The sequence below is a fragment of the Pseudorasbora parva genome, chromosome 9, assembly GCF_024679245.1.
Source record: "Pseudorasbora parva isolate DD20220531a chromosome 9, ASM2467924v1, whole genome shotgun sequence".
NCBI classification, from domain to species: Eukaryota; Metazoa; Chordata; class Actinopteri; order Cypriniformes; family Gobionidae; genus Pseudorasbora; species Pseudorasbora parva.
In genome coordinates this window covers 5,442,083-5,453,061 of record NC_090180.1, presented here as the reverse complement: position 1 = coordinate 5,453,061, position 10,979 = coordinate 5,442,083, and the positions used below count along the sequence as shown (strand labels likewise).

Below are 10,979 nucleotides of genomic sequence, written 5' to 3'. Positions count from 1 at the left end.
TTGACTGGTTTTAGATTGTTGATACTATTTTTGTATGTTTTTGAAGTCTCTTTTGCTTACCCAGGATGCTTATTTGATTTTTATAAAACGATTTAAAAGAACCACTTCGATTTTTTTTTTTTATTTGTTCCTGTGACGGCAAAGCTGAATATGCAGCAGCCATTACGCTAGTTTTCAGTGTCACGTGATAATTTGAGGGATAGTTCATCAAAAAATGTAAATTCTGTCCCTCCATTGAGTCTATGCAACTACCAAATTGACGCTTCAAAAAGTATATGAGATGAATTGAGAGGTGTAGTCCAATTTTTTTTGAAGAGTCTCAATATCTTTATATGAACAGATTGAATTTAGTATTTTATTCACATATAAACATTGATCAGGAAACAGAAAGAGAAGATCAACCGTACTTGCTTGATGCACAAGAACAAACCTCATTGGTTTTTAACAAACGAGAATGAACCTCATTGGTTCTCGCACATCAGGCGAACATCCTTGAGCTTCTGTTTACCGTATCTGATGTGTGAGTTAATGAATGTTTATACACTCACCTGAAGGATTATAAGGAACCCCACACTAATACTGTGTTTGACCCCATTTCGCCTTCAGAACTGCCTTAATTCTACGTGGCATTGATTCAACAAGGTGCTGAAAGCATTCTTTAGAAATGTTGGCCCAAATTGATAGGATAGCATCTTGCAGTTGATGGAGATTTGTGGGATGCACATCCAGGCCATGAAGCTCCCGTTACACCACATCTGGTGACTGTGGGGGCCATTTTAGTTCAGTGAAGTCATGTTCAAGAAACCAATTCGAAATAATCAAGCTTCTTGACATGGTGCATTATCCTGCTGGAAGTAGCCATCAGAGGATGGGTACATGCTGGTCATAAAAGGGATGGACATGGTCAGAAACAATGCTCAGGTAGGCCGTGGCATTTAAACAATGCCCATTCGGCACTAAGGGGCCTAAAGTGTGCCAAGAAAACATCCCCCACACCATTACACCACCACCACCAGCCTGCACAGTGGTAACAAGGCATGATGGATCCATGTTCTCATTCTGTTTACGACAAATTCTGACTCTACCATCTGAATGTCTCAACAGAAATCGAGACTCATCAGACCAGGCAACCTTTTTCCAGTCTTCAACTGTCCAATTTATGTGAGCTTGTGCAAATTGTAGCCTCTTTTTCCTATTTGTAGTAGAGATGAGTGGTACCCGGTGGGATCTTCTGCTGTTGTAGCCCATCCGCCTCAAGGTTGTGTGTGTTGTGGCTTCACAAATGCTTTGCTGCATACCTCGGTTGTAACGAGTGGTTATTTCAGTTAAAGTTGCTCTTCTATCAGCTTGATTCAGTCGGCCCATTCTCCTCTGACCTCTAGCATCAACAAGGCATTTTCACCCACAGGACTGCTGCATACTGGATGTTCTTCCCTTTTCACACCATTCTTTTTAAACCCTAGAAATGGTTGTGCGTGAAAATCCCAGTAACTGAGCAGACTGTGAAATACTCAGACCGGCCCGTCTGGCACCAATAACCATGCCACACTCAAAATTGCTTAAATCACATTTCTTTCCCATTCTGACATTCAGTTTGGAGTTCAGGAGATTGTCTTGACCAGGACCACACCTCTAACTGCATTAATGCAACTGCCATGTGATTGGTTGATTAGATAATTGCATTAATGAGAAATTGAACAGGTGTTCCTAAAATCCTTTAGGTGAGTGTATGTGAATAAAAGCCTAATCTGCTCTTCAGAAAAATGTAACTAAACCTCTCAGTGAATCTCTTTATAAACTTTTTGAAGCATCAAACTGCTAGTTGCATGGACTGTCAAAGGAGGGACAGAAATCTCTAAGATTTCTTTAATAATATTTTATAATGTCTTAGGTACAGATTTAGAAGAACATGAGGGGGAGACAGTTTTAACTTTAAAAAAAATCCTCATATTCACAGCCCTCTTTTCACCCCTTTGCAGCCTCCGCGACCAACTTTGAAAACTGCTATATTCCACAGGAAACATCACATGTCAAATAGCCATAGCAAAAAGTTTTCTTCAAGCTACCATCAAACACCACGTGTATATGCATACTCACCTACAAATATGCTTTCCTTTGTGGCCTGTTGCTCAGCAACACTTTCTCTGATTAAGTTAGCTGACTATGGGAGCAAGGATCCGCCTTCTGCACGGACCACCGGATCAGATCACACTAATGGATCTGAAGCCACACCCTCAGCCTCAGCCCCGGTCCCGCGGGTCGAGTTCCCTTCCCAGCCTTTGTCTCTCAGCCAGAGAGAATGTGTACCAGGGCAACACTATTGTGCAACAGGGACATCTATTTTTATACACGGTAGCTTGAGAGGGATCATGGACATCTCACGCTGTTGAATGCGGAAACATCCCCGGGAAGACTGAAGTGTTTTCTTGAGTGTTGTTTGTTCCACCCATTGGAATGTGTTCAGATTTATTGTAATGCTCCTTTAGGCTTGTATTTTTAATACATGATGCATCGTTCAAATAGTCCTTTTGTGTCGTTTAGTGTGGTATAAGTAGTGTTTCCATCTTCATCTAGCTGGGTTAGAAGCTATTCCATTAGCACTTGTCTCCAGGCTCCTTTTAAGGAGGAGTTTCAATGGCTATATAACCAGTGCACTGAACATTATGAAATAAACAACAAGTGACACTTTGCCCCCACTCACACCACACTTCAAGATAAGCTTGACTGAGGGTCAAGAGGGACCCAGGACCGTGTTGCGAAGTCTCTACTGGCTCAGATGGAGCATCCTCGTCCCAAAACATGCTTTTCTTCCAGGACAGACTGGAGCAAGAGTATTAGCATATGTTGAAGGCATGCCAAATGACTGCATTGAAAGTGTACATTTAATCAGTTCAAGCTATCCTTGAGAATCAAACCCATGGCCTTTGGTGTTGTTGGTGCCACGCACTGTTTTGAAGTAAAATTGGACATCTAATGATGTTCCCGTCCTCTTTAAATAGTGCTTTTGAAGCTTTAGTTTCATTTTTTGTTTTGCCTAACTTGTTTAATAGTGATTGAAAACTTGAATTGTGACATTCATTTTATAATTTCACAGTCCCAAGCAATGGGACGTTTGACTTACCTCTGTAGTCGACAGGGACGTCCAGAACCACATCAAGAGCGAATTGATTGTATTAGGCATCTTGAGTCACTTTTAATGCTGGACAACACATAATTTCGTGTTGTTCATAGTTATATAGGTGTTCATTTTTATGTGGAATATTGTTGTCTTTATCTTTGCTTACAGTATGAGTAAAAATCTTGTCTTGTTGTCAGTGTTGAAGTGGGCGGTTCGTAGAGGGTCACTCTTGACCTGGCCGCCCCGGATCGCTGACTTGATGTTAATTTTCTGATTGTTGTGAGTATAAATCAAAGCTGTCACAACCATTCAGCTCACCTACAGTGATATATGGAGATCTGAATTATAGCGATTACACATCTTGAACAGCAGTGGGTTTTGGTCTATCATTAGTGTCACAGCGTGAGCCTTCCTCGTGTGCTTGTGTGGATAAAAGTAGCCTAATGGAGAAACGCACAAACTGTGCGTTAACACGGGCTACGGTGGAGCGCTCCAAAGAGTAGACATGGATTAGAAATTGTGTTGTTTACAAAAATTTATTCATACAAATCTTACAACACTTTTTAACATTTAAAAATGCCACCCCCTAAGGAGCTATATGTGTTAATATAGGATGATGTCACTTGCTAATATTCACTTGTCACATATATAATGTTTCAGGTATAGATAAAACGTTCACATTAAGGCTTTCGGCGCTTTTTCAGAAATGTACACAACAGGCTGTGCTGTGGCCTGGGTTCTGTCAGGTTTTCCAATCGGTGTCAAAAAACCCTCAAGCTATGCAACAAGAAACAACACAAAACCTATCTATAGGCTTCATGGACCTTGAGCTACAATGAGAAGAGCTAAACAGAAACACGTGCTTGCCACATTTACACACATTCATCAGCGTAAACAATCCAGACAATTAATACTTTTACCATGTACACCACTTCAGTAATAGATTTGATCACAATATATGCTGGCCATGCTTTTCAGCTCTAATTAAAGAATTAGGTTTGAAACCAAGTTTCGAAAAGAAAAGGAGAGGAAAAGTAAAGATGGACTCTGTGAAATGGAACCTAATAGTTTGCAGCATTGTAGGGCCACTAAAATTGCCATCCGTGATAAGTGGCGATTTTTTTATCATAAGTTGTCACAAGGCACCTAAGCCAAAACCCATATCATCTTTCATAACATCATTACGTTCACGCACGCATTCGCTCTACCACCCACCCACCTCCCGTCCGTCCTACACGCACACACACACACACGCTCCTCGCATAACACTATCAGAGCCGCATCCATACTCACATAAAGCCTGGGGGACAATGCCAAATTGAAGAAAGATTGATTTCATGCCTGGGACAACGGTTTACATATTGAATTAGTGGATGAAGAAGACCTGATTTCCATATCAGGAGAAATATACTGAATTCAATACAGGCTTAACCAAAAATTATGATAAAAAGAAGAAAAAAAACGACAAATAGATGATTTTGGGCGATGGGTGTAGTGTACCTAATCTGTACGTACAAGAGAAAGACTATCTTCAACATGCAAAAGCACTATCTGGCAATATGAATATGACAATGGTCACGCTGAAGTTCACAAGGACCTCCCCCTTCTCTTTCGTTGGCCTCCCCATTCTCTCAGCCTCACATTCCCTCAGTCATCAGCACCAATTACAGATAAGCATTAACACAATTGATTTTTTTTTATTTTCTTCTAGATCTACGATGAGGTGATGAATGAAACTGTTAAGCATACTTCGTCTTATCTCAGCAGCATTAAAGAGCGACCGCGCCACTGAAGAAGGTTTCACTATAGGGGACCATCCACCGCATTCATTTCTTCACTGGCACATATAATTATACAATTGTGGTGACGTCAAAAGATCATGTCATTCAATGACTTGCTACTCTAAATCGGAGAGAGCACATACTAAAGCATTCACAGCTTCTGCGTTACAATAAGGCTTACGAACCAAATTCGGTCAGAAATGACGCAAAGCCATCCACGAAGGCATTGAAAACATGCAAAGAACTGCGAGAGAGCCAATTCCACAAAACGTTTTAGGAGCTCGCATTTGAATGTTAGGGGCTCGTTGAGTTCGATTCAGGGGCGGATCTAGTGTCGTTTCCGATGGAGGGACCCATTCAGTGAGCATGGAAACATTGAACTGGATGGGAAACAAAGGACATGCATGTATATCATGCATATAGATGATGATGATGAAGAAAAAAGACACAAAAGAAAGAAAAAAATACATGAACTATATCAATACTCCACTGTCATATTTTTTCCAGTCAGGCATACTGGTTACTCCAATCACAAACACAGGCAGGACAATCACATTCCATCTGCAGAAGACAGATGATTTGAAGTACAGTTCACAAATAAGTGGGCTTCGTGCCAGCTACTTTATATCCCTCTCCCACTCCTCCATTTAGAGGGGAGTCACAACAGTTGAAACAGCCCTGTACTTTACAGAGTATGTCCCATACATCCCTGGGCAGACTTTGGATAAAATAAGACTCTATTCTTTTAGCAGATTACAAAAATAAGTATAACATTCAAAACTTTGATTGTCTTTTTAAAATCTATTTATTTTCTGCATATGATGATGAATTTGAAAAGATATCAGGCGCATAACGTTCAAGGTGCACAATTTTTTTTTTTTTCATCTTTTTTTTTTCTCCTGATGTTTTTTTTTTTTTTGTTCTCTTTTGTCTTCAACATATATAGCTATATACATGAAACTGAAAGGTTGGTCCACAAAGTATAACTGTGCGTTTCAAGTGCTTTTGTACAAAAAGAAAAACAATGTTATTAGTAAAATATTCATTTTAATGGCTTTACTTCATACATAAATACATGTTTAAAGAACACAGGCGCGATCCACTGATTAATCAGTTATATCAGAATGACTTTGATCTTAGGACTGAATGTACACATGGAGGGGCAGTTGGGGCAGTTTTGTCAGCGCTACAAATAAGCAAATCGACGTCCTTTGTTTTTAATTCTCTGTCTGTACCTTCTTCCCAGGACGGCTGCTAAATACTTCTTGACGGCCATCTGTTTTCGGTAGCGACTGTAAATGTCGGTGAAGATCCCGTCCGAATGCCTTTTTGATAATGGTTCCGATTCGTCCTCCTCGCTGCTTCCTCCGCTGCAAATATATGAACTATTATTAGGCTACCGGCTGGCACAGAAATGTGTTAACAGGTTTCAGAAACAGCTTAAACGCTGTCGGTGATCCAAGCATATATTTTTTTAATTCTATTGTTCAATGAAAAAAATTATCGTGAGCATTTTTTCGTTAACATTACAACGAATTGGATAATAAATCGAAATAAGAGCAGACAATCCTCATAAATTATGCATGTTGGGAATTATGTATTCTGACGCATTGGCTCTCGGTATTTTTTCTCTGACAATATAGGCTACACATATTGATCGTGTGAGCACAGACAATTATAAAAATAACTTTTAATTTATCGTGGTTCATCTACGAATAGTTCCCTATGAAATTCCACGCCCATGCGAGCCCACAGACAAAGACACAAGAACTCGGGGGAAATAAAGGCAAAAAGTCAGGACAAGACAACGAGAAATAATCTCCACTGAAATCAAGAGGGGGGAAAACAAAGATGACGGCAGGTAAACGCTTAAAAATGCCCTTACCCTACGCGAACTGCCATCAGAGAATGCAGATATTTTCGTGCTGATAACTGAACCAGGATGTCCCTCAAGGCTCTATCTAATAATCCATCTGCATGCCTTTCCGTTCTGAGATAAAACGCCAAACACATAATATCAGTGATGAAATACCACAGAACACGTTTGTTGCAAAGTAATCAGCCTGATTCAGTAGTATTCTTTTCTCGACTAAACGCGTAATAATGTTACTTTCGATTCCCTAGTAGCTAAATCTGTCGATCGATCCGTCTATCTCTCTCTCCATCTATCTCTCTATCTCTCCATCTATCTATCTATCTATCTATCTATCTATCTATCTATCTATCTATCTATCTATATTAAATAGTCACTTAATGCAAATATCAACAGCAACAATAACAGAAATAAAGCAAAGGAAAAAAGCTGGGAAACAAAAGGAACAGACATAGCGAAACAACATAAACTAAACATAATGACATCGATTCTCATAAGATATGACATACAGCGAGGTGATGTGAAATACCTTTTCTCTGGAGGATAGTATAGCGTGTATAGGTCGTCCGTGAGAGATGGAGGACTTCGTATAGCAATTTGATCAGTGCCAAAAGCCAGGTCGCTTAACGAGTTTCCGTCTTCGTCAAATACATCGTTGTCTAGTCTGGAATAAATAAAAAAATAATGATTGATGCATTTAATAAATCACAGTTTAATCACAAAGATGTCCATATAAAACAGCCTTTTAAATAAAGCCCAAAAAATCGCTAAATTAATTCCAGCCAGTTGTTTAACGAAAAAAAAAGAAAAAAGAAGAAGCTTTTTTTTAAAAGTGAGATGATAGGCTACAATGCGACAAGGGATCGAATTGATTTTAAATAATTAGTTCAATGACGCGGTCATACAAACCGTATTAATATTGTTATCTTCATAGGGTAGGCTTAATGAGAGAATAATAATATATTTGGAGATGTCCTTTAGCAGTTTTAAAAAAGCATAAATGATGCAATAAATGACACATGATAAAGGTTGGTAATGTTTGGTCAAATTAGCCAAAAATTAGATTTGATGGTGACTTGTGAAGGTAGGCTACTATGCGCACTAGGTATGATAACCCAAATACTCCTGACATTATAATCTTATAATCATCAATATAAAATCACACAACAAAAGGTCCCGCACTGAACAATCTCATTCGTGTTTTTTTTTTTTTTTTCCACTTCGGTTTGTACAGTGACGCCACTGTACCGTCATCGTACGGGCCGCCCGTTACATTCATTGGTTTCTCATTTTCATACAAGCTACACCGCATCTGCCTGTCCCGATGGAGAATGTCCTTCTTAGCCATGCGAACGCCCTCCCACATTTGCGAGCAGATCTTAAGCGCTTGCACAGCAGCCCTGCGTAAACTCTCGGAGAAAAATCTCCCTGGGCTGTCACTGTTTGAAGTCTACAGAATAATACAACAAAGACCACTCTAGAAAATGTAGTAGCCAAAAAATAAAATAAAAAAAATAGGCTAATATAAAATCCTTTTTGCGCCTTGACAAGGTGATTTAATCCTGGAGTGTTTAGACTATAAAATAAAGAGCATTGTCCGTTTCAACATGAAAGAAAACCCCAAAACGTGGAGCAGAAAAGCATATACATACCTCATCTTAGGAAAAGCCATCCCAATAGGCGTGCAGTAGGCGCTGTAGTGCATCATGATTCCGTAGATGAGCAACGCTAAAGTCGCTTTACTAGATCTGGCCATGCTGTAAAGACACAAGAAAGTTCAATTAATAACTCGAAAATATCAAACACACAGAGTAGTCTAGCCACGATACGGTCCAGGTGAATCTACACACTCATTGGTTTATTTGACGCCTAGGATGGGTCTTATTCTATTCGATAGAAGTAGAACTTTTGTTAAGAAAGCCTATAGTACAAATCCAAAAAGACAAAACAGGTGCGGCTTTTTACTTTTATTTTCGCTCGTAAGATGATGTGAAAAGTTTAAAGAATGCCATGCATGCGCAACAGAATCCTTCTCCCGATGAGGCAAACAATAAAACCGGTAGATTATCTTTTAGAAAAGGAAAATCCAGTTTCCCGAGCGTCTTCGTATCATAATTCCTTGGCTTAAACCGAATAAAAGCGCCTTTGTCGGAGTATAACCTACCTATTGCGGAGTAGGTAGATAGAAATGCTGTCAGATGCGACTCGGGTGCGGCTGTGGTTGTGTGAGAGAGATAGAGATCTTCCTCACAGCACCTCTTCCCTGAAGCGCCACCGTCCTTTGCTTGTGTGCTCGTCGGTTCAACCCCTGCACTTTTATACAATAACCAGTAAACACAAAATCACTCGTGCAAACAAAACCTCGGTGAAATCAGCAGCACTCGTTTGTCTACATATCCTTTTACAAAACTTTTTCTGCTGTGCTCCGATTACCTCGGATTTTTATCCATGAATAGGGAGTCTTGCTTTTTTTCAATAAGTCACATTAAGTATGCCACAGACGTCATCAACCCTTCCTCCCGGGATATAATAGTACAGTTCCTTCCTCATCGATGAACGAGTCACACACACATACACCTCAAATGGAACTTTCCTCTAAATGTAATTTCGGGAGAAAGGACAATTTGCAACTTTTTTTCAACTTGACATGACAATGTGGCTGCCAATTAGGATCACCGGTCCGTGGGTAGTCTCGAGGTCCCAAACCACATCAGTCACTCCATAAAGACACACGCACTGTCGGGCTGACCACTGATGAGACAATAGAGGGTGGACACGATAACAAAAGGAGCCATGTTCAAAAACGCCACATTTGTCACGGGGTCACGGGCTGACCGCTGTCCACCAGAGTGGTTCTGAAATATCTTCGTGAATTAAAATAGCGCGATTTATTTTTTACTTGCGCTATATTTATCATTCTATTATAGGCCTACCAAATGAAATATCACTTTTTAAATTATTTTTATTTTTTAAGAAACAATTAATTAAAGACTTATTAGTCTATTTTAATCTCACATGCGTCATGGCCTTTCTTTGGTGAGCCATATATTTTTGCGTATATGAAATGTTCTGAATTGTTAGCTTTTAAGCATGTATATGTTCCACATGTAACGTTTTCGTTACGTCATGCCCACATAAGCAAAAAAAGTTATTTATTCAAGAAGAATAGGTGATTTTGTTATGACGCTATATGAGCAAACGATCCCTCGTGCATTGACTGGCCTGTCCGCACACAGATGACGAAGTCCAGAGTCGTGCACCGCCGATGGATTTGGTATGAATTAATTCATGCTTACGATTAGTGAACTCTGACGTCGTATGACGAAACTATAAGTCACCGCTTGGTATGTATACTCGCTCTGTCCGTACACAGAGAATGATTTAGTTGAACAATAAATCCGCGCCTTGGTTCCCTATAGGACCTCTAGTCGGTTTTTACCTCAACACTGCCACCATGTGTTTCGGATTTGAAACGTATTAAGCAAAAGTTGGGTTTCAGAGATGGACAATCACCTGTGGTTGTCTTATAGACTTACAGTTTTAGACGTTTTATATAAATAAACACGCTGAAATAAAGAGATAAATAATTATATATTTTTTTATAATTCTCAGGAACGTAGCCTACTGCTGCTATTACGACACACACACACACAGGGTTTAAACCTAACTTGTTTGTGATTACTGACACGGTTGAAAACGCTGTTGAACTTTTTGGTCACTGAAACTGTGATGAACTGTTTATAGGCTACATACTATTGTATATATAGGCCTATTTGCAAAATAATAGGCTGCATAAATAATAGCCTCGGCCTAGCCTACATGTATTGCTTCAGTTAAAGCAAAGACAATACTAAAGGGATTTTGGTTGACGTTTTAACTTTTCTTTCTTTTGCTCCTTTGGCTATCCAAAACTAGACTTTCTGAGCGTAATTGTTCCTAAGCCATAATTTCTTGCATTTACACAAAATACTGTAAATTAATTGAATGAAAGATACTGGAACACGTGCTTTTACTGACAGTGTGTGACTCAAGAGAGAGAATTATTTACAGTAAAGCTATTAAGTTGCTTCCTCTGGGTATCCTGATGTACTAACCAATGATATTACGGTCAAGTTGAGTGCAAGTATTGATGTCCTTAATTACAGCGGGAGGAAGTCGCTGTTTCGTCACATATTCGTCTCCTGTGTCTCTGCACATTGTGGTCATT

The 10,979-nt window shown here is 39.5% G+C and overlaps 1 protein-coding gene across 2 annotated transcripts; it reads right to left on the bottom strand.

Annotated features, from left to right (window-relative positions):
* Positions 1-3,635: 3,635 nt before the first annotated feature.
* On the bottom strand, positions 3,636-9,251 carry adcyap1b (adenylate cyclase activating polypeptide 1b). 2 transcript variants are annotated; one of them, XM_067453605.1, is made up of 5 exons: positions 8,937-9,251; positions 8,425-8,529; positions 7,302-7,436; positions 6,785-6,889; positions 3,636-6,269 (listed from the first exon to the last, which is right to left on the bottom strand). In XM_067453605.1, exons 2-5 carry the CDS (start codon positions 8,526-8,528, stop codon positions 6,086-6,088), a joined length of 528 nt encoding a protein of 175 aa, XP_067309706.1. In that variant the 5' UTR covers position 8,529; positions 8,937-9,251; the 3' UTR covers positions 3,636-6,085. The 2 variants fall into 2 exon arrangements, with proteins under 2 accessions (XP_067309706.1, XP_067309707.1); XM_067453606.1 differs by lacking the exon at positions 6,785-6,889 and having other exon boundaries at positions 8,937-9,238.
* Between the last annotated feature and the right edge of the window lie 1,728 nt (positions 9,252-10,979).